Source organism: Panthera leo, chromosome B4 (genome assembly GCF_018350215.1).
Source record: "Panthera leo isolate Ple1 chromosome B4, P.leo_Ple1_pat1.1, whole genome shotgun sequence".
Lineage (NCBI taxonomy): Eukaryota > Metazoa > Chordata > Mammalia > Carnivora > Felidae > Panthera > Panthera leo.
Genome location: NC_056685.1, coordinates 28,903,260 through 28,927,429, shown reverse-complemented (window position 1 = coordinate 28,927,429; position 24,170 = coordinate 28,903,260). Strand labels below are relative to the sequence as shown.

At 38.6% G+C, this 24,170-nt stretch overlaps 1 protein-coding gene and 1 long non-coding RNA gene across 14 annotated transcripts in view; one reads left to right on the top strand and one right to left on the bottom strand.

Moving 5' to 3' along the window:
• Window positions 1-24,170, top strand: part of EPC1 (enhancer of polycomb homolog 1) — a 104,588-nt gene that overhangs the window by 28,658 nt on the left and 51,760 nt on the right. For 3 of the 13 annotated variants that reach the window (XM_042945268.1, XM_042945259.1, XM_042945274.1), the window contains exon 1: window positions 7,535-7,978. The exons of 1 other annotated variant lie outside the window; for it this stretch is intronic. In XM_042945268.1, the coding sequence (XP_042801202.1) occupies window positions 7,826-7,978 (153 nt within the window). In that variant the 5' untranslated portion in view covers window positions 7,535-7,825. 9 more of the 13 variants (XM_042945272.1, XM_042945263.1, XM_042945271.1 and 6 more) reach the window with 7 other exon arrangements.
• On the bottom strand, window positions 329-8,126 carry LOC122224031. The gene is made up of 3 exons (XR_006204631.1): window positions 8,058-8,126; window positions 6,847-6,898; window positions 329-1,181 (listed from the first exon to the last, which is right to left on the bottom strand). It is a non-coding gene; the product is annotated as an uncharacterized LOC122224031 (long non-coding RNA).

The window sequence follows — 24,170 nt, the reverse complement described above, 5'->3', positions numbered from 1 at the left end:
AGAACTAAAGGTAATAATTGATAGTACATAGTAAGGGGTTGCATGGTCAGATAAATTTGGAAAATACTGTAATAAGCATTTGTAAAAGATTTCTTTTCTGCAGTTGTCCTGATCCTTTGCCTTATGAGCCTATACATTTTTTAAAAATATATATAATAGTATTTTTCTAACTTACTGCTTTTTTTTTTTAATGTTTATTTATTTTGATGGGGGTGCACAGAGAGAGAAGGAGAGAGAGAGAATCCCAAGCAGACTGTAGGCTGTCAGTGCAGAGCCCAATGCAGGGCTCAAACTCATGAACCACGAGATCATGACCTGAGCTGAAATCAAGAGTCGGACAGTTAACTGAGCCACCCAGGTGCTACATATGTGCTACCACAGTGTACCTGTGTTTAATTTTTGGCTTATGAGTCTAGTGTTTGGGAAACTTAATTCAGAAGAAATCTTAAGATCTGGATATGACTTATGTCCTTATTAGTTACTCATTTAAGCAAATTGGGTTGGTTTTTTGTTTACTAGTTTCTGCAACTTTAAAGATGGAAGATAAGTTTTACTTCCTCCTGTAACTAGGATTTTGTAAAGACTTGTGAAATAATGGAATGTATTCTCTTTTAATGTCTAATGTGGGAGGTGCTGATGATGTTAGCCACGCTGTGTCCCTGGCTCTGTCCTGAAGCTAAGCTGATTTTTGGCCTTGAGGTGCTCTCACTCCTGTGGGCAAGTAACAAGAAAACTATCACAGAAAAAGTATTGGGAAATCACTTCAAAATTTTACTTGGCTTTGGCTTGCCTGGTAAATGATTAATTAACATGCTTCAGGCACCACTCAGCCTATGACTCCTCCAGTTCAGATCTCAACTCACCAGAGTGTATTTTCCGCCCACAGTGTCCTATAGAAATCTTGCTGGCTATGATCTCCAGTGACGGCCTCATTCTTTTTGGTCTTCCTCATTAATCTTTTTGGTCCTCCTTGAAACATTTACCTCACCCAGCTTCTCTCTGTGCTTCTCCCAGCCTCTTGTCTCTCCTTCTCTGTTCTTTTCCTGGCTCTTGTCCCTTTGCTGTCTCCTCGATGTTGGTATCTCTCCGGCTCTGTTCTCCATGCCCTTCTCCTACTCCATGAATCATTCTTCACACCTATAATCTCAGTCCTTGCGGTTGAAATCGTCACTTTCCCTTCCCTACTCCGGAAGAGAGGAGAAACTGGATTTAGAGTATTTATCTAACTAATCGGCACAACAGTTGCTCAACGTATCATAAAGAATACAGTGAAAGTAAAACTTTAATTTCACTAATACTAACTTATTAGATGATAGAGAAGATAATTCTGTGCCCCACGTTTCAAAAGGAGAATGATTTCCTGCCTTGAGTCATAAAAGCAATAATAGCAACTCAAAAAGTCTCTCTCTCTTGAAAGCCCTCTTCTCAATCTTTTTTGTTGTTTACCACCCACTAATAAATTTGATATAAGCCTTCCAATATGAATTTCTACTTCATGAACAGTTTTTCTCTTTTCTCCAAGTTTCATTTCTTCACCCTATGTACCATTTATACCATACTGATTTGTTTATGTTGCTTAGTAAAACTAAAGCTCAACTATAGTATGTTTTATGTGCTCAGACTGTAAGACACCTAAAAGGTTACTACATTCCCTTTCCCTCCCTCCCTTTTCCTCCTCCTCTCCCAGCCCGCTCCTCTCTTCTCTCCTAACTTGCTCATTTTTATGTCTTTGCTCCTTACAACCTTGGACTAACACCTGGGCTGTACACAGTAGTCTGTCAGTGAGTTCCACTCACTGCATTAAATGAGTTAACACTAATTTAACAAAATTCAGTTTAGATAAATACTACCAAATATGATACATATGTTTTAGTTCTTCAATTTCCTTGTTTTCTAAGGCAGACTTTTATTCTTCTGGCAAATTAATTGTTGGAATGTGTGACATTCCTCTAAAGTACTAAATTGTTATTCAAGTTTCAAATGATTTCCTGTTTATAACTCCCACTTATGCATCCAACTGCATCCAGTAGTCTAGTGTTATCCTCACTAAAATAATGCCACAGAAGTCTCATCAACTGCCTACTAGGACTGGGGAAGAAAAGCTCAGATCATGTGTGGGACCTGGGAATTAAGGAAGCCCAGTCCTCAAAATGGTTAAACTTACCTAATCACCTTTTTTCTTTCCAGAGAAAATTTAGACCATTTTGGCAAAATCCTTGCTGGGTTCATAATAGATTTTCTACAAATTTAGGATTTTATATTTCACAACAAGATGTATTATTTTTTTAATTTTTAAATTTCAATACTGCTGGCACCATTTTGCGAATTTTTAAAAATATTCTAATTCATTCTCAGGCCCAATTTGTTTGAGTTGTGTTTCTTTTTCTTTTCTTTTCTTTTTTTTTTTCCAGTTAAAATTTGTATTGGAGATAAAGGTAAACTGAAATAACTTTGAGTCCATCCTGCTACAGTTTGCTAAGATTAATATTTTCCCTTTATTCTTTTAAGGTAGAGATAGATTATTTCTGGATATATTCTGAATATTTTATCAAATATAGATCTTAAATATTCCATACAGAATTCCATGTATAAATCAACTCTGTAGAAGAATCAGTTCAGATATTATTTCTTTGACACCCTATTAAATACATTACAAAACAATTGCAATATTTACTTTCCAATATTTCCTTGAGGGGGAAAAACACATCATGAAAGCATTTCCAGTTTTTATTTTCCTAAATGTTATGTTGGAAGAATTATTTGATGCCATTGCTTTATATAGCTTATCATGAAAATAAGAAGCAGAAAGTTAGGAAAAATAACTTTAAGTGAAAATTTAGTGCTTTTGCACAATGCTCCCTTATAGCCCTATATCATTTTCTCATGTTGAGATCATTATTATGCATTCACACATTTTAAAGAAATTAATTTCACTTTTTCTCAGTTAAATGTAAAAGCAATATCTCACTTTATTATTAACTCTATGAGGCTATAGGGATCATGCAGATCATTGTTCTGCAGCACAAACTGCTTTACCTAGTTCTTAGTAAATATCCAATCAATATTTGTTGAATGCTTGAAGGAATGAAGAATCTAGACTCCTGCTAGCAAAACTGGCATCATGGTTTTTTAAATCTTATTGTTTAATCAAAGAGAGTGTAACTTCTTTGCATCACCATCCATTCTTGCCCTCTTTCCTTCCTGCCTCAGAAGACAATTCTAACATTAATCAATTTATACGATTCTTTGTTTTCAGTGTACAAACATGCCCACATCTCTCCCACTTTCAAAAACAACACAATCTGTGACCCAAATAGCTACCCCTTTGTCTCTGCCTCTCCTCCCTTCATTGCCAAGCCTCTTGAAAGGGAAGGCTACATTCAACATCTCTTTTTTCTGACTTGTAGTTCACTCCATGCTTCACTTTATAACCTGGATATGGGGGCTTCACTCTGGAATCAGACACTAGGGATTTCAATCTCAGCGTTGCCCATCATCAGCTTTGTGACCATAGGCAGTTTCTGCAACCTTTATAACAGGACAGATCTCATAGGACTCTCATGAAAATTAAATGAGATAATACATTTAAAATGTACTTCCGCATTGCCTGGCACATAGTAAATGGTAGGTATTATTCTTACTGATTGGAAGTGTAATGGGAGTTCAGAGATGAGAAAGAATGGTGCAGACTTAAGAAGAATTATTTTGAATTCACATAACCACTCACTCATTCTTCATATTAGGAAATTAGAACCCAGAGAGATTAAGTAGTCACAATTTCGTGGAGGGCATGATATTTGATTTGGATTTTGAGGGATAATAACAATAGTTTATAATTACTGAATGTTTACTGTGGGCTAGAGACCATTCTAAATATTTACATGGAATGTTTTATTGAATCTTCAAAACATTCCTGTGAGGTCGTATTTCGCATTTCGTTAGCTAGAAATATACTGTCAGTCAGGGAGAACTGAGAAAAAGGAATGAATAAAAATCTGGAGGCAGGAAAGACATGCTGATTTCTAAAGATGGTTATGAGACATACCAGCCAGAGTGAAGAGCTTGTCTTAGGCAATAATGAGAAACGATGTTGGACAGAGTTAGGCAAAGTTATGAGGCCTTAACAACCATACCAAAAATAAAATTTTTTTTGGCTTTATCTAATGGGCAAAATAAAGGGAAGATATAAATAAGTGACTTGGGGAAGGGAGGATACCCACGGAATGGGGATTTAGGCACACCGGTTGGGTGGCATGAACTATGAAGCCCTGAAGGGCAGTTTGTCCTTCATATACCCAGGAACCTCTACCAGCCACTATCAGTTACCACTAGCCACTAAGAGAGTACCTGCAGCTTCCTGTTAGGTAGGTGGTTAATAACGGTTTCTTGAAGGAAGGAATGAATATAATTATGAATTCCCACTTTCAAGTTGGGAAGTGATGAGAGCTGGCACTATGGTTAAGGCAATGGGAATGGAAATAAGGAGACAAATCCTAGATACAGTTTCAAAGAATAAATAATAAGACTTGGGCACATATTAGACATGAACTAAAATTTAGAACCATACTTCAGGTTTATTATATATAGCAAACTGCAGTGTTAGAGCAGTTGCATTTCACACATTCTTGGTTGTGTTTTCAGCAGAATTTCTGTCTTTGGTGTAAACTGAAATGAAGCACATTTCAGCATGATGATATGAGTAATTATTATTACCATTAAAACTTCTATCTCTTTACTTCCTACTCCTACTCCCTCAACCCAAGAGCTTACCACTTTTACCACACACCTGGTTTGTTTTTGGAGTCTTCTACTGAACTCTGGCCAAATAAACCTCACCTTCACACACCTGGCAGTTGCCTTCTCTCACTGTTTTGTTCATACAGTTGCTTTCTCCCATGAATACCTTTTCTTCTACCAGTTCATTGCCATTACCAGCTGGAATATTAGTCATCTTTCAGAACCAAATCACATGCTATCTTCTCCATGATGTCTGATCCGCCCAGGTGAAACTGACTTTTCCTTCTGAACTCCCATAGCAATGCACTTCACCATACTGCCTAATACTCGTCATTTGGTTTACTGGGTATCCCCTTATCAGAATCTTACTTGTATTCCCTGCATTTAAGCCTGAACCTTTATTTCTGCACTCCTGGCCCTTAGGAGAGAGGGAACTGAATTGAGTATGAAGCTTGAGACTCCGGTCTTTGGGTCCTTGAGAACCCAGTAGGACCTGGGAGTCAGAAATCCAGGTCATTGAGCTGGATGGAGAGTCGCTGCAAAAAGAAAATGTCACTCAGCAGGCATATTATCTGTGAAAAGGCAACCTTAATTTGTAAGCATATCTCTGAACCTGCCATGGAGGATGATTCTAGAATTTCTAGAGAACAAGGAACTGATTTGTACAGTATCCATAAGGGATGTAGAAAATGTTATCCATAAGCTGTTATTTTCATGAAGTTTAAAAATATATATATTTGTTTCCGCGGTGGTTCATTCATAACTTAAGATCCTATTTTGTTCTATAAAGTCTGTAAAGACTTTGTGCTATGAAGTCTTCTATAAAATCAATGGAATTCTACTTGTGGGATTTTTAGAAATCTAATATTGTAGGTTGCAGAGGACTACTAGACTAATATTGAGCCAGAACTCTTAAACTTGGCTAAATAGGTGTCTATTTCACAGTGTGGTTGGCAATTCTGGAGGCTCCCAGAATATGATACGGGCTCTCGTGGCTAATTCTTTGCACATGCTGCTTCTCTTGCCTAATATACTTCTCATTTTTTTTTTTGTTTGTTTGTTTGTTTTGGCAAGGTTAACTCATACTTATCCTACACAATTTTGACTCAGATATCATCTCCCCCAAAAAAACCTTCCCTGAATGCTTTCATTAGAGCACTGCCTATGGATTGGGTGCCACTCCTGCCTGTTCCCACAATAGCCTGTGCTTTCATTATAACACTTACTTCAGGTGTGGCAGTTTTCATCTACAGGTCCTTCTGCTCGAGCTCTGAGCTCTGCCAGTGATAAGTCATCAGCAGCATACTTAGAAGGCCACGAGGGCTCATAAATGTTTGCTCATTGAATAAATGCACAGTATTAGTATAGAAAATGTGGATGAAAGTCCCTCTGCCTCCCAGAGGTAAGTTGTCAGTATGAGAATTTTAGGGTAATTTTTGAGAACTGGAGTCTGTGTGTTCCTTTTCTTCTCCCCACCTGGTAGAGTGTAGCTAAACCAGCCTGGAAGATAGCAGTTTCCTATGTGCCTTAAGCAAGTTAACAGTTCCCGTCCAACCCAGTATTTAAGAATTGTGATTATTTTTACTGTGTAGCCCCCAGGGAGAAAAGCAGACTTATAAAACATTTTTCTATCTCAGTGAACTTTTGAAATTTTGCTGCCAAACCTACTAAACCCACCCTAACAGTCTTTCTGGTTTTTGTTTAATATGCCACCGGAAAGAGCTCTCTGGATACCTAGTTTCATGTATAATATAAACCAAAAATTAATATATCAGTTCTTCCCCTTTTTTTCTGTTTTGATTTGGCAGGAGCACTACAGGCTTTATATGATTCAATCTTATAAAGTTTTTCAGAGAACAAATGATAAGTGTGAACCCATAACTGTTATAGAAGCAGCTTTTTCCTTCAGTGCAAACAAAATCATGAGCTACATGTAATGAATTGGCTGTGCAATCCTGAAGTAGGTCGTTTAAAAAAATTTTTTTTCCCTTAAGGTCATAGTGCCCGATAAGAACTCCTTTTGCTTCAATTACAATAAAAGTGTGAATATGGGTACATAAAATGCAAGATTAAAAAAAGATCTATTTTGGAGCGGAGAAGGATGCGTACCGTTTATACTGAGTTCAGTGGATGGGAACTGACCAAAGATTTGCTGCGGAGCCTGTCAAATATTATAATACAGAATTTCATTAGATGCAAAAATAATCGCTGGTAAAAGTTCACCCAAAGTATTATTTTGCCCCTAATTTCGTTTGTATTTTTGTTTTAAAGACCTAAAAAGCCGCGATAACTAAGACATGCATTCACCCACTGAATTTGCCATCGGTGCGCAGCGCCGTCTGGAGCGCCCCTCCTAACCCCCACCGAGGGCGGCTTTGGCCCCCCAGAGTCGCCCCCGCCCCTTGCGCTGGCCGCTGGCGGGGGTGACAGGTGCCGAGCCCGCCCACCCCCGAGTAATAGCACCACCCCGCAATTCTCCCGCCGTTGCCTTTCGCTAAGCCGGCTTGCGGCTGGGTAGTTTGCCTGCACCTTTGCCTGTCAGAAAACGGCGCGGGGAGGGAGCGAGCGTGAGAAAGTGAGCGTGTGCGCTATAGGAAGGAACAGGAGGATCGAGGCGTCGGCTCCCGGCGTCCGAGCGCCCAGTCTGCCCCGTCCCGCCCGTCCGCCTCCGGGCCTGCGGAGGGTGGGGGCCGCGAGCAGCGAGGCCGGCGGGCGCCGGGGGTTGGCGGGACGCGCGCTCCGTGCCGGCGCCCGGCCTCGAGCCCGCGCTCCCCCCCCCCCCCCCGCGTGCCCGCGCCGCTGCGCGATGCAGTGTGGGGAATGGCTGGGGTTGGCTGAAGAGCGCACAGTGGAGTTTTAATGTCCGCCATGTTGGCCATGGCGTATTGAAGAGAGCGAGCGAGAGAGGAGCGGAGCGGCACAGCCTCCCACCCTCCCGGCTGGTGTTAGTGCCCGGACGGCGGGCTCTGCGCTCCGCCCCTCAAGTCCCCGGCAGCGGTAGGCGAGTGGGGACCGAACCCCCGGTTCTCCATGATCCCGCTGGCCGGGGCCGTTTCCCCAGAGCGGAGAGGTATCTGCTGCGCCTGAGATGAGTAAACTGTCGTTTCGGGCGCGGGCGCTAGACGCCTCGAAGCCGCTGCCGGTTTTCCGCTGTGAGGATCTGCCCGACCTGCACGAATACGCCTCGATAAACCGGGCCGTGCCGCAGATGCCCACCGGAATGGAGAAGGAAGAGGAGTCGGTACGTGTTAACTCCCCTGTCCGACCCAGCGCCAGGCCCCGCTCCCTCTGCTGCCTGCGGCGGCGGCGGAGCAGCATACCCACACAAAATGGCCGCCATCTTCTCTTCGCCGCCGACTCTCAGTCGCCGGCCGGGCCTTTACCCCGCCTCCCCCGGCCTCGACCCCCGGCCGCCGCGGCCCGGCGGGGCCTCCTCTAAGGCCACCCGCCGACCCCGGCCACTTGTACCCGGGTCCCGCGGAGTTCGGGAGCCCGAAAGGCACAAAGGGGTCACGTGACGAAGCTGCCGGCAGCCATTTTGTGGTCTTAGTTCTTGGGTTGGGCCTTGTGCATCCGGAGAGGGGAACGGGCTTGGGTGGCGGTGGGGGTGCGGCGAGCCGGGAGCCGCGGAGGACCCGCCTGCAGCCCTCCCGGCAGGCCGCTGGGTGGCGTTCTAGGGCCACCTCGGCCTTCGCGCGCTGCGGGCGCTGGGGAGCGCAGGTTCCGTGCACAGTGGGGGAATTTCGCTTCCCGATGGCCTGGAAAGGTGGCTGGGCTCTGTGCGGCCCCCACGCGGAGCCTCACTGGGGCATGTAATGTTGACAGCAGGTCTGTGAGGCTTGCAGTCCTTTTACCCCCTGCAACAGAGTGTTGAGAGTACTGCGTGTTTGCGCGGATGACTTTTATAGAAGATAAGGTTCATTTTCTGTATCTTTGGGACTTTTGCATTCATTCCTCCCCAATTCTAATTAGTCGAAGGGTAATAAACTACTATCTATCCCTGACTTTTTCTTTGATCTTTGAGACTATGTTGCAGACTTATTTTGGAGTACGTAGCTTTTCTAAAGCCTGTAACTTTATTAATAGCTTTTTTTTTTTTTTTTTTAAGTGTAAGTCTGCCTTCTTTCTGGTTTCTCAACATAGGGGAAGAAAAGACCCAATTTAAGAAGATGTTATAGATCTAGATTTCGAAAGAGGGTCCTTACTTATCGATAACCGAACTAAAGTGAATTCATTTTACAGAAATCTTCACATTCAGATGTTTTATATCGGGTGGGTTTCAGTATTTAACTATTTACAGCAAATAGACATTTTATCATAGCTATGGCTTTACCTTGTTGTGGAAACTGGGTTGAGACAGGGATAATAGAATCTTCCTCTCATTTCCCCCAGATTCTTGACAGTATAACTTGATGACTTCTAATCCTAAGGAATTGCATACTTTGGTTTTCAGGTACAGCCATTTAAACAGGGTGCAGTGTATTGACAGTTCAAGGAAATCAAGGAGTCGCAAGATTTGTGTGCTACAATTTTGTTGTGGAAAATTGTACTGTAATACTTCTATTTGGTACTGTACGAATTTTAAATGTAGAAATTATGCTCTGTAATGTTGATTTTGAAAATAAAGCTCTTCAAATTGTTTGGGTTATTTAACCTTTTAAAGTAAAATAGTTCTGACAGTTGAATGTTATTTTTGAGAGTAGTGTTTTAAATCTAACTTTACAGATAAGCTAAGTGATAAGTGCATGTAGTAGTTGAGATTGTCTGGTGTAGCACTGACTTTCAGCACTTATCAGACAGAACCTCTCAATTTATTTTACTTGTGTCAACTTTAGAGTAGATTGGTGCCATTTATTTTTTAATAAGTGATTTGTTTTTAAAAATTAAAGTGCTTGTGACTGCAGAATCTTGTCTTTTGGTTTTATTTTTGTTTCTAAGTTTTACAGATCATACTTTCAAGTTGGGGTGTTGGTGTTATACTGCCTTGGAATTTAATTTGTAGTTCTTGTTTTGCAGCCAGGGAAGGTGGGGAGATGCTTTATAAAAGCAAGGTAGCACTACAGTACATGTTAGACATTTAGTTAAGTCTTGCTTCTGAGTATTTTGGACAGTCTCGAGCTACAACCTGAACTCCGAGCTGAACTCAACTAAAGTATCAATGTTTGTTAAATTTTATAGATAATTTTGTTCACGGAAATAATTTTGACATCTTATAGTGCAATGGATATCATTAGTAACATGTGCAGTCTCTCTGAGGAATGTGAGGGATTTTTATTTCCCTTTAAGCTACCTTTTTCCATCATCTGTTTAGAATTTGTTTCAATTTACATCCAGCCAAAACTATGATCAGTGAAGCATAGACATCAAGAATAGATACTGAATTTAATAAAAGGATGTAAGCACTACCAAGTAAATTGCTGCTGTACAGTCCTGGTTCATGTTGTCAGTAGTAGTAGGCCATATAAGTCACAATATTGAAAATAGCATGCTACACAATATTGAAAATGTAGGCTAAACATAGAAATAATTGAATTCTGAGTTAACTTTAGAAAAACAAAAATATTTTGATAATTTGTTGAAGCATGATGTACTTGTAAAGGTGAATGGTTAAAACAAACTTTTGCCTTGGACATTGAGGGTCTAGCTAAAAAAAGTATAATGGTATGTTGATCATGAAAGATGGGGCAGATTTAAATGACAGTTTTGTATATACCCCCTGATTAAGAAAGCATTTCATGATCAAAATGTATCTGCAGTATTGTCATGTGAACTGTCTGGTAATTGTTACCATATTTTGTTTCTGTGGTGAAGGACAGACAAATTCTAGGTCTTACCACTGAGAAAATAAAACTTACTAATGTACTCCTATTTAACCAATTTTAATAATATAAGCTGAACACAATTAGGCATGCCTCTTAATTTTTAAGAAACAACTTTAAGCAGAAATTCTCCCCCCCACCCCCGTGGCTTTACTCAATTTTAGAATTTAGTTGTTATTTATTAGTGTAGTTGGATTGAAAAATAACTCCAAAAATTGTAATAAATTGAAGAACTTGACTGAGTCTTAGATGTTTAGGGATTAAATGTTTGAATTGGTACACTGTCATACATTGTAGCTTGCTAAGTCAAAAAACAACATTTGATGAAGTCTTGGAGTTGATGAATTACAGAAGTAATTTTCAAATAGGAAGTCAATAGACTGTCAGTTCTAAAATGAGATAAATGAGTCCCTTTGGGTTTAAAAAAGAAAAATTTGGGTAAGTTGAGAGGGCAGATGTTTGCACCATTATAATATTTTAACATTTTTGTTAAGATTATAATCTTAAATTTGAGATCTTAACTTTGAAGTTAGAAATGTTGAAATACTAAGTCTAGTGCCACGGCTTCTCTTTTAATTGAAGGGATAACTTTGCAAGATGTTAGTACTATTGGTGTGTTTTTAATAAAGTTGATTTATGTTGGTTAGAATTGGAGCTTTACATTAAAGTATAATTCTGCTAGGAAAGACATTCTGAAAACATTGGTTTTAAAGTGATAATTAATAAATTGGAACTACCTGGTTCCTATAGTGTAACTTTTTCATTGGGATGTCCAGGGTGTTGTGGCTCTATTATGAGTGGAGAGTTAACCTTTCTACTCCTATTACCTAGTCTGATTTGGGTAGAATAGGTGATGTAATTGATACTACCCTACACAGCTACCTTTGAGACTGTTAGAAATAGGGTCTAGCCATTATAATCCAGCACCTTGTTTTAATTGGGTTCTATCTGGACAAAATGGTCTCATACACCTGCCTTTCTCTCCTCTTAGAACTACCATCCATTATTAGGTCCTGTATATAATGTTATTAGATCCAAGTTAAGGACTAGTTATAAAGTGGACGGGTTTTTGTTTGTTTTTAATTAGGGATAAATTAGAAATATGTATATATCTCTGAAATGAGGAAAAATAAATGTTACATTTTCAAAAATTGATAAAAGTCTAGTTTTTCTACTTTGAATGATCAATTTAAATGTTTTCTCATTTTTTGAAATAAACCAAAAATCTTTTTTTTCCCCTTTAAAATTTTATGAGCTAAGATTTTTTTAGTCCTTGTATTTGGAGCTGTAAAATTAGATTTCTTCCTTCTTTCTTGGAAGTGAAGAAAAATATGTGAAATCTCAGTTACAGTAGAAGCAAAGTTTAATTTTTACAAATAGTTTGAATTAGAAAGGACTCGAGAATTTTTTTTTTGCATTAAGTAGCCAATAACTAGTCTATTTAAAATGAAAGATAATTGAGAAGCAAGAGTAAAATTTAGTTTCCAATTTCTACCTGAAGATATTTTTTTAATTTATTTTTTTAGGTAAGCTATATGGCCAGCATGGGGCTTGAACTCATGACCCTAAGATCAAGACCCACATGCTCTACTGCCTGAGCCAATCAGGTCCCCCCCACCAAGATATTTTTGAGAAATTTCTAAGTTGTAAGGACTGCATGGAAATTATTCTGGAAGTAGTGAATTCCCACGATATGCATATAAAATTTTGTGATGGTATATTTTTCTAGGAGAAAAGTTCATATTTGTCCATCAGTTTCTCAAAGCATTGGTAACAAATTGGAGCAGAAAGCTCAAGATTAAGGGCTACTAACTCTCCTAGAAATTTCAAGTGAAGTCATTTTGGTTTTATTAGACTTATTAGGAGAAGGATAATTCTATCCTTAGCTATAGGCAACTCAGGAAGAGACGACTCTTTTCCACCCCGCCCCCCCTCCTTTCTTTCTTAATTGGCTTAAGGAAGAGACTACTCTTAACTGCAAAAGGAACCTCTTGAAAACTATGGTTCCTAGGTGCCTAAAGAGCTCTTGTTTCGGTGTACTCTTTGATATTTAAAATTTTGGATTAATACCATTTGAACTTAGAGTTCATTTTCTTATAAAACAATGGTAATGAAAACTGACAGGCTTACATTATCTATCATGTTTTGTAGAGGCTTTGTGATCTGTAATGGAGTTTGTGCTGAACTACCATTTCTTTCTTTTAATCAACAGTACTTAATTAAAAATACTGTCTAAATGTAAGGTAGCTAAATTTTGTAAACGAGGAATAATCTGTACTCACAGGTTCATGAATTTGTGGGTAGATTAAGTATTAAACCAACAGCCCTAAAAACTAGGTTTTAGTTTTATATTTTGCATACTACTACATCACGGTAGTAAAAACAGATGAGATAGAAAGATTTGGAATCTAATATATATGATTCATTTTTCCTAAAAAGTTAAGGTTATTTCTTATCAGCGGTTGGTTAAAACAGCAGTTTTAAAGCAAAAGCTAGCATTTAAATGTATATTTATTTGATAGAGAGCACATGTGCATGCTCATGCTCTTGAGCAGGGGAGGGGCAGAGAGAATTTCTAGCAGGCCTGACATTGCCCTGCGCAGAGCCTGATGCAGGGCTCCTATCTACTGACCATGAGATCATGACCTGAGCCAAGATCTCAGTTGGCTTAACCAACTGAGCCACCTAGGCACCCCCAAAAGATAGCATTTTAAAAGTAACAGTAATACCATGGGATGAAGACATAGTTTGTAATTCTGCTTCTTAAGATAACCAGCAAGGAAAAGAGAATTTTATATTGTAATTTGGGAGTGAAATGAGTTGTGAGTTTCTAAGTGCAAAGTGGTATGAAAATATGAAATACAAAGACAGGAGTAGAGTATGTCTTTTACTTTTTAAAGTACATTTTTGAACCCTCAAAGTATGATTTACGTTAGTGTTTTGTAAATTTTTTGTAAGAATATATCAATTTATTGGGAAATCGATGAAAAATGATTCAAATATTTTAAATAAGTTGCTAGAACTACTTTCAATGAGTTGCTTGAAGCTTTGTCGTCTGCAACACATTTGTAAATTTTGGCAGGTCTTGATCAAGTTTATGTAACTTAAAGCCTGCGATTATAGGAAACGATTTTGAGTTATTGAGTGTTTTAAACATAGTGGAGACCCAACTTTAAATATATATGAAGTGAATTTCATCCACCAACCCCAGTGTAGTAGGTAGATGAAAAACAAAAACATGTAGTTAAATCTATTATGACCCATTATTTGAGTTGTAGCTTTGATGAATGGGGATATAATCAGTTCTTTGAAAGGTTTCGGTCAGCTTCTGTTAATGCATGGTGACAAGTTTGCTGAATTTTGTAACAGATTATTAAAGCAGATTTTGGTTGAATTCACTTCAGTATAGAGTTCTGGCTGAAATGACATGGCCTTAGAGTGAATCCAGGGGTAAAGATAATGTGAGATTTAAAACATCCCATCAATGATTTAATAGTTTCAATTTTTTTTATATATTGGGATGAATTATTTTCAGTATTTTAGAACCACAAGTAGCAGTTGTATATTCTCTGAGAAAATGTATTTTGGCTTTTGTGGCTTACTTACATTTACACAATCCCTTGTATTTGGGATTATCCAATATGAATGTGTTAGATATGTTTTTTGTCCTTGTAGCGTTGTATGTAGTTGCAAAAAGTGTGTCTTTAAATTTGGGTAATAATTTGAGAAAGACAATTTTATTTTTATATTTTTAAAAATATTTATCTTTGAGAGAGAGAGAGAGAGAGAGAGAGAAGGAGACACAGAATCTGAAACAGGCTCCAGGCTCCAGGCTCTGAGCTGTCAGCACAGAGCCCGACGCAGGGCTCGAACCAACGAACCATGACATCATGACCTGAGCCGAAGTCAGCCACTTAACCAAGCTGCCCAGGCGCCCCAGGAAAACCAATTTTAGACTCAAGGCCTCGTGCAGCTTCCGACAGTTGAGTGTATGCACACCTGCTTCCACTCACCCAGGTTTTCTTAACTGCAAAGTGAAGTAAGGCTATAGTAATTTCCTGTTGTAATGAGTATATTATGGTCTGTTTCCAGAAGTATTTTATGTGTTTACAGAATAGTCATTCCATCTTGAATTAGTTAATAATTTCATTTGCATATTATATAAACATAATTTACATGGAAATGAAGGTAGTCTGGGTGCAGGGATAATTGGTTCCAGTTTAGTCCAGAAAGACTCACAAGTTCTAAAGGATTTAAAGAACATAAACTGGTGCTGTAGTCACAAAGCTTTTATTGTTATGAGAATTTGAAATTAGAGCCAGAATTGTGTAGTTGTGGTTGCAAATTTGTGTTTCACCTGTAAGAGTCTAAAGGGAAACAGAATTTGTGTTTCACCTGTAAGAGTCTAAAGAGAAACAATATAAATATGGCTGTTTTGAAGCCTGAAACAAGAATTTGATCATTATTGTAATACATAGGTGGAGATATTTGAGATGAGGTATGTTGTACACAGACTGAGAAAATGTAGATTAGCCCATTTTCAATCACTTTTGTGGCAAATACTTGTGCATTTGCTTTGAGGCAAGGATTGTTATAGTTCCCATGGTTACAACACTGAACAAACAGGGTTCCTTTTTTCATGGGTCTTACATTCTAGAATATAGGCTGTATTAGGGCAGGAATTTTTGTCTTGCTTTATTTCACTGATGTGTTTTCAGCACCCAAAAGAGTGCCTGGCATGTAGTAAGTGTTCAATATTTGCTTCATTGATGAATTCTGTAATGGGGAAACACAAAAAAGGCAAATGACAGTAAAAACTATAACTCTTATGTTCCACTCTTAACAGTGGAACAAGTTAATTTCAGATGGAAGGAGGAAGATAGAGTTTTCTTGGCATAGATGGTCAAGGAACGTTGGATCTGAACCTGGAATGGTGGGAACGAGCCAACCCTTTGAAAATCTGGGTGAAGAACATTCCAGGCAGAGAGACCCACAGATGCAGAGAATATGAGGTAGGAATAGAAGGCAAATATGACCAGGGCAAAATGAAAAAAGGTCCTCTGAGACTCAGGACCCAACGATAGTCAGGAGTCTATATCTGGTAAGGTATTATAGGCTACTACAAGGAGTTTGGATTGTTCAGAAATGAAGTAAGCCATTAGAGAATTTCAGGCAAAGGAGTGCCATGATCTGAAGTCATGTTTTTCAAGATTATTCTTGCTATCATATGGGAGAATGAGGCATATTGAGCAAGAATGAGAGTTGGTGACTTTAGGGTGGTGGTAGTGGAGATAAAGAGAAATGGATGGATTTGAGGTATATTTTAAAGGTAGAACCAGCAGAAGTTGCTGGTGGATCTGAATGTATTAGATGGAGAGAAAGAATCAAGGATTAACTCTTGATTTTTACCTTGAGCACCTGGATGGTAGGTGATTAGGCCACTTACTGAAATAGGGACAGAGAAGGGAGGATACAGAAAGAATGGATGTGTTTGAAGTGCCTCTTGTCCATATTTAACTGGATATGTAAGAGTGTAGTGAATTAGAACAGTCTGCACTGGAAGTGTATGTAATATTTTAAAGTCATGGGTTGGTGCTATAAATTGGCAAGTCTTTGGGAGATGGCTTTTAAAGCTGTGCCTTGTGGCTCAGCTAAAGGAGGAGCTATTAAAGAAGTAGGAAGAAAATTATCAAAGTGTTTCAAGAAAGGAAATTGGTTAACTGTGTCCACTGAGAAGATGAGTAGGGGAAAGTGATTGTTTAATTTGATTAGATGTGTGCCATTGGCCTATTTTGGTGGAGTAAGTAGGAAGGAAAGCCCGGTGAGGATAGAAGAAATAATGAGAGATAAAAGAATCATGGCAATTGTAGACGATGCTTTGCAATAGTTCTGCTATGAAAAGGAACAGAAAAAACAGGACAGTGGCTGAAGTAGGCTGGGAGATCAACAAATGATTTCTTTTAAAAATGAGTTACATTGGGTGTAAATGTAATTAATTTAAAAAATAATAAAAATGAGTTACAGAGTTTCAGCAGACACAAAGGGAAGGTAGGACATAAATGAGGGAAGCAAAGCTAGTCCTCAGTTTCCCCATCTCTACCCACCTAGTTTCCAGGCTTCGAGCATATGTAGAGGAGATCCCAAATAGACCCTGACTGACAGCCTCCTTGAGTTGGAAGAGAGAAAATTCAGAGTTTGGGGAAGCTTAAGTGGCTTCAGGTCAGGGTATCAGACATGCACAGAGAGCTCCAGAGATTCCCTTGAGGGTGCCTGAAAACTGATCTGAGCCTGTCTGAGGAAACTTTGAAGGCTGAGGCAAAAGCAACTGTAAAGAAGTAGGAGGGACAGTCCTGGGAGCTCACACAGGACTAGGAATGTGTTGTGTTCTCACTAGCCAGAGTGGAAAGACATCCTAATAACATGGTGCATCAGGTAAGATTTCTCGGAAGAGTTACTTCCTTAGTTTTAGGGCCAAATTAGCTCTAAAGACTGTTCAGGATACAGCCTAACAAAGATTAAACACTATTCTCAAAAGGATCAGACTAATTACAGGTAACTTAACTGTGTCCCAGAATAATGCTGAAAAATATTCAAAAGAATACTAAAAGATCCTACAACATAAAACTTAGTGTTTAGCATCCAATAAAAAAATTACCAGGTATGCAAAGAAGCTGGAACATCTAACTAACGACTAAGGAAAAAATACGGAAGACACAGAAGTAACCCAGGTAATAGAATTAGTAGACCAAAATGTTAAAAGAGTCATTATAAATAGTAGACTTAGTGTAATAGTTGGAATGATGTTGTTAAAAAGGATAAAATAATCCTGTCCCCTCTTCCACTGGGGACTTTGTTCCTAAAAACTATTTCCTTAAAACTGTCTCTCCTGGATCAATTTCATAGAGGGGGTTGGTCGCTAATTAGAGCAGAAATACTTCTTCCTCTTTAAAAGTAAGAAAAAAGGCAGATGTGAGAAAAAAAACTCAGTTCAGTTGTTAGAATTGACAGTGGGAGAATGAGGTAATTTATTCTATGATTCTATTTTCTCTGTGAAGTATGAGGTGAGGTCATCACCTCAGAGTGAGGGGGGGTGGGACCTTAAGACAGATGAAGGTATGTGTGGGAAAGCTGACTTACTAGAGAAATGTGGTATGATTGATGGATGAGCTGAGGGCTCAATATTTGTGATCATTTAAAGTGAGACCTGTCAGCTCACTTCAGCAGTTGAATGCAAGCATTAAAATTGAGTTCAAGCACCAGGTAGGTATATGATAGGGGTTTTGGGGGGTTAATGTTTGCCCAACAAGTACAAAGGAAGAAGAGAGGGATGAGAAGATTAGTGAGGTAGATTGTCATGATAGACCATGGAATCTAAACTGGGTGAGCAGGGAAAGGAGATATCAAGAAGCTGATGAATAGTGGAGAAGTGGTAGGAGTCATTGGCATAAAAGGCTTTGTGGGAGGCAACTGCTGGAATAGGTGAAACTAAATCATGAGGGTGGTGGTTAAAAAGTGAGACGCTTGATTTTGGATGTCAGAGGTGGCACAGTTACTAGTGAAGGCAAGAGCTAGAATATAATCACAGGAATGGTGGCTAAGGTGGAACACAGAAAAAGATCAATGTGGGTGAGAAGGTCATGATGGCAGAAGTGTAGTTAGTAGTAGTTGAGAACAAGACTGGAAGCTCTGTGACTCGACCAAGAGAGTGTGTATGACAGCTTTGGGGAGAATGATGTTCTGAATTTCTGAGGGGGTTATGATTTTTGAAAGGAGAACAAAGAAATGGTATGGGATTGGTGGTGGAAAGCAAGGAGGATGAATACTTAACCCACCTCTAAGTAAGTTGGACATGGGAAAATAAATAGCTGCTTCTTAAAAGGGCTATAGGGAGCACTATTTCAGGAAGACACTGCCAAGCTTCAGTCAGGGCAAGAAGTTGAGGGAACAATGAAAGAAATTTGAGAATTTTATGAAGAGGATATCTCTATTCTAGATAACTGAGTGGAAGAGTTTGGGAAAGCAAGGAAGTGTGGAAGATTGGATCACATTAGGTGATGTTGAGGTCAGAGTGATGATAAGAGCCAGGGAAATGCTATTAAGTTTTGGACTCTGTTGGCAAAGAGGTTTATCCAGCCAACTTCAGATGCACAAACGGTTCAGGATACCTTCCTAGTAGATACTCTGATCTATATGAGCCATTCCTGCAGCTACATATGGTGTGATAGCCTGAAGGATGTGCATCCCCACTAGGTAGAAACTGGCTGCTTGAGGAACTCCAAGGAATATCTATCACTCCTGCTGCAGTTATATACAGGCATACCTCAAAGATACTGTGGGTTCAGTTCCAGGTCTTGCATAGCGTGAATACTGGAACAAGGCGAATCAAATGAATTTTTTGGTTTCCCAGTGCATTTAAAGTTAGGTTTACACTATACTGGAGTCTATTAAGTGTGTAATAAGATGTCAAAAAAAAGTACATACCTTAATTAAAAAATACCTTATTGCTAAAAAACGTTAACTATCATTTGAGCTTTCATTGAGTCATAATCATTGATCACAGATCACCATAACAAATATAATAATGAAAAAATTTTTGAAATATTGTGAGAATTACCAAACTGTGACACAAAGATAGTAGTAAGCACATGCAGTTGAAAAAATGAGGCCTATACACTTGCTCTGTGCAGAGTTGCCACAAACCTTCAATTTATAAAAAAACACACTACCTGTGAAGCTCAATAAAATGAGGTATGCCTGTAAATATCTTTACAATAAAGGATTTGGGTACAGTATGCTTGTTTCAGGATCCAGCAAGTGGATATTTGAGGTTGTTATTGAGTATCTGAGAACTCTCCTTTCTCTGCGTGGTTCTCCACCGGGACTATACTATTCTCTCATCTTCAGGATATTCTGGAAAATTGTGGAAATGCTTTTGATTGTCACAATTTTGGGGAGATGGTCTTGGGGTCAGGAACAGTATGAGTTCCATCATGCAAAGAGTAGTCCTGCAACACAAAGAATTGCCCGTGGGACTTTTGACTATCCCACAGAACATCCTAGTAGGTGAAATTTCCACTTGTAAATTTTCTGAGTCTAGGACCTAAATGTAAAGTGTTTTTGTACAGTTTTTATATATACTAACATTTCTAAGATTGCTACTAGTATATAAAATAAGAGAATATTATACTGTGTTTTGTTTAGAACTTTTGTAGTGAGTTGTTACCATTTTGGAAATAACTTCATCAACATCATTTGTAGTATTTGAATCAACAGACCTAAAGCATAAACTCTGTTTTTTTTTAACTGTCACATTCACAGTGATTCTTTGTAGACATGTAGCATCTGTGATTGCTTCATTTTGTCTTCCTAGGTACATACCCCAAGCATTTACATGTTGAAATACATATTTGATTGTAAATTACTTTCTTTTTATTTCTACTTTGTTTTGCAGTAGGTTCTTGGATTGATTTGAAAAATATGTAAAGCAGAATAGTGAAGGAATTTGAAAAGAAGGAGCATTGGATCTGATAGGATTGAAAATAGCTACTCTACTGGGCTCAAAACATGAGCAGTGGAGTTAGGTTTTATTTCAAGTTCTGGTTGTCCTACTTAACCCCAAGTCTGGTATAATTGAGATCTTGTGTAAAGTTTTTAGCATGGTGCCTTATTATGCAGTAACTGCACAGATCTTTTTAGTTTACTGTTTTAGTTTCATTTTTAATCCTTGAAGGATAGAAATGTGTTTTTTAGGTTGGTTTTAAAATTTTCAGCAAATTTCCATTATATAGCAAGTGATTTTTGTTATAGAGTGTTTTGATAGTACTAATTTTGATACACATATAGTTGTATTCATGATAGAATGTGAGATACTAAGCAAGGTGTCAAAGAACATGGCCTTAAGTAGACAAGTATATCGACCAAATGGATTGTTTTCTCTCCTTAAATACAGGCTTGGTTTCCCAGTGGATGCTAAGATGTATACAATATGTTTTGAAGAATTCATCAGCTGAAAAAAAAAAGATTTCTGCACTTTTTTACAGGTTCTGTACCCTTTAATGATCTTCAGTTTTTAAGGCTGCTCCTTCACGTAAACCTACGCTTTTCAATCTAAGAATTCCTTAAAACGATTAGTCTGCCTTATTCTGAAAGGTTTATAATTGCTTCTTAATTGGTCTCACTATGGTTTTCAAATTTATAACCCCCTCAAAATTGTCAGCATACTCTCTAAAATTTGAATATGGCTGTTGCTTTGATATCTAAAATCTTTTAAATTGTTCCTTTTTCTGATAGAGTAGAATGCAACAACTCTTCAGTGGAGTTTATTGGGTTCTGATGATCGGACTTACCTCTATTTTCAGTCTCTTCCCTGCTTACATTCTGTATTAGTTATTAATTGCTGCACAATAAATCACTCCCAAACTTAGCAGCATAGAGCAGTAAATACTTAATATCTTACACAGTTCTTGAGGGCTAGGAATCTAGGAGCAGCTTTTCTGAACAATCCTGGCCGAGGGTCTTTCATAAGGTCCCAGTAAAGCTCTTGGTTAGGGCTGCAGTCTTCTAAAGGTTTGACTGACTCTGGAGAATTTCACTTCCACACTCCTCACATAGTTGTTAGCAAGCTTCAATTCCTTGCTGACTGGAGGCCTCATGAACTTCTCCATTGCTGCCTCATTGTCCTAATGGTATAGCAGCAGGCTTACCCCAAAGATAGTGATCCAAAAGAAAAAGAGCACAAGTAAGAGAGCACAAAAGACCAGAATAGTAGTCTTTTATGACTGACTTTGGAAGTTACATATATGGTCACACAAACCAAGGCAGGTAAATGTAGGAGGAACTACACAAGGTTGTGAATGCCAGGAGATGGGGACCATTGGAAGCTGACTACCACAGTAGCCACATGCAGAATAAATGCTCTCCCTTTCAAAGCTGCTACAGGTCTCATCCCATTATAGTATCAGCTCATAATCCAGAATCCCATCCAAATTGGTTTCAGATACCTGTTGTTGCTACTCAAATTTCTCTCAGCGTGTTAAGCTAAAGGGGAGTATCCACCCCCTCCCTCACATACCCAGTATGCAGTACAGGGTAAGGCTTAGGAAAATCCTTTAAACCATTCCCATTCAGAGCAGGAGGCAGAGGGTAGACAGTAGTAGACACAAGACGGTTGGTTCCTGGTCCAAAGCATATCTGAAATCAGTCACACAAATTATGATAGTTCCTTGGTTGAATGTCAGTTCATGAGTATAATTCACCCAAGGCTCTCAACTTTGTCTTTTGGGCATTTGGTTCTGCCCTCTGCGCACCCTTTCTTTTTCATGAAAGGTAGAACATGTTTGTTATTGAGTTTTCTTAGCTTTCTTCCTGCCAACATTTTAGGATTCTGAAGACCTTTTTTCATTTTATATTGTTTCTTGTCTCATTAGTTCAAGCTGGCAGTGTTTCAGAATATGTAATTCTTTAAAAAAAAAAAAACTTGTAGGTCTTCTATGTACTTTATGGGGTCTATTTCATTAGTTAAATGCCACACCGTGAATATATTTAAGAGAAGCCTTTTACTACCGAGAGCTGCTGCTGAGATACCACACCCTTAAGCTTCCTAAAAGCCTTATTGTTTGAGAGAATCTGAAGAGAGTTGTTCTCTTTACTAGGCCTTTTGTCTGGCACAGTCTTTGATCTTTCTGAGGTTTTAACAAAAGATTTTATACTCACTCCCTCAGCTTAGTTTTAGACCACGTTTTTTCCATTGGTGCCCTGGATTTGATATTGGCTCAGAGACCATTTCTAAATTTTAGTGTTGTTTGCATCCTGGAGAAATTGCACATTTTCAAAACCCTCACTCAAGTCCCGGCTCTTCTTTAACAGTTCTTCATTTAGTTTGTTTTTGTCTTTGTCTTTGTCTTTGTCTTTTTTTTCTTTTTTTTTTTTTTACCATATAAAGCCAAAAAACAAGGCAGCACTTTTCAACTCTCTGGTTTAAAAATCTCCTTAGCTAAATCACCCAGGTTATTAGGTAACATTTTCTACTTTTCACATAACTAAAGGTAACAACAGTGTTCTTGAACTTTCTGTACCCTTCCTAACAGGGATACCCTTCCTGTAACATCTACCTCACTTTTCTGCCCTCATTGCAGCCTTATAAAATGCCATGAAGCTTTTATTAACAGTTTCTCCACTAATACTGTCCTTAGAGGCCATGGTCTAGTTCCAAAGCCATTCCAGCATTTTAGGTTTTTGTTACACCATGAGGACTCTCGGTACCAATATATGTGTTAGTTATCCCTTGCTGCATCACTACTTATCCAAACCCTAGCAGCTTAAAACAATCTGACCTACCTTTTCTCAGGATCAGGAATCTGGGAGTTGGTTTACTGGGTGATTGTGGCTCCGTATCTGCAGAAAGCTGTTCAGGGTTGCAGTCACCTCAAGTGGAAAATGTGCTTCCAGGCTCACTTATGTTGGCTAGAGGTTTCTGTTCCTCATCACACGGGACTCTTCATTTACTACCTATTTGTCCTCCTCACAACCAGACAGCTGGCTTTCCCCAAGCAAATGATCCAATAGAAAGAAACAGTGTGCTCAACTAAGAGAGTGCCTAAGACAAAAGCTGCAGTCTTTTGTAACTTAATCTTGGAGGTGATTGAGACACCATCATTCCTGCTGTATGCTACCGCAAACCCTCTGCTCAATAAACTGAACTACTTATTGCATTTAATATTCTTTTAATTGCTCACCTCTGCCTTTCCTTACACTATCCCCTTTTACCCCAAAAGCCTTTTCTTTCTTTCCACAGGGTCACTCAACAAACTCCGGTTTGCTGTCAACTTTTATGAAGCCTTTATTGACATACCTTCCCAAGCCCTGTCATATATAACCTGAACTTGTAGAAAATAAACTCGTTTATGTGATTATTTCCTAGTATCTGAAAGCCCTTTGAAAGCAGAAATAGTGTTATATCTTAACCACTTAATATTGTTCTGGCACCAATGTTTAATTAATGATTAAATGATTCTGAGAAAATCTAGGTACTTCATGATTTTTTTGTTATCTAAAATGGTAATCAGATACCTGTTTTAAATGCCTGTGAGCTTTTGGAGTGAAACTAATAAAGTAGGATTTAAGCTATAATTTTTATGTGTTTTTGTAAGATTAGGAAGAACATGAGACATTCTAATGATTATGCCAAAATTTTAAGCCAGAAAAAATGTCATGACCTTTCTAAAAATACATTTTGTGAGACACTGTGCTAAAAGTACTTATTTTATATTGTGTAGATTTATCAAATATGAGTAAGCTTATACTTACAAAGTGTAATGATAAATATTATGGGGTCTGTAGACATGTCTTTTCCTTCAAAGGGTTCATAATTCATATGATAAATAAACTATAATCTGAGGCAGTCTTTTTAAGTCCCTGTTGTAAAGATCAGGAATACATACCTATTTTTACTTTGGGTAGTTTATCACTCCGAATATAATAAGGGGAGCCTGGGTGGCTCAGTCAGTTAAGCACTGGACTCTTGATCTCAGGGTCATGAATTCAAGCCCTACGCTGGGCTCTCTGGACTGGGTGTGAAGCCTGCTTAAAAAAAAAGTCTAGTAAAACCTCGCAAAC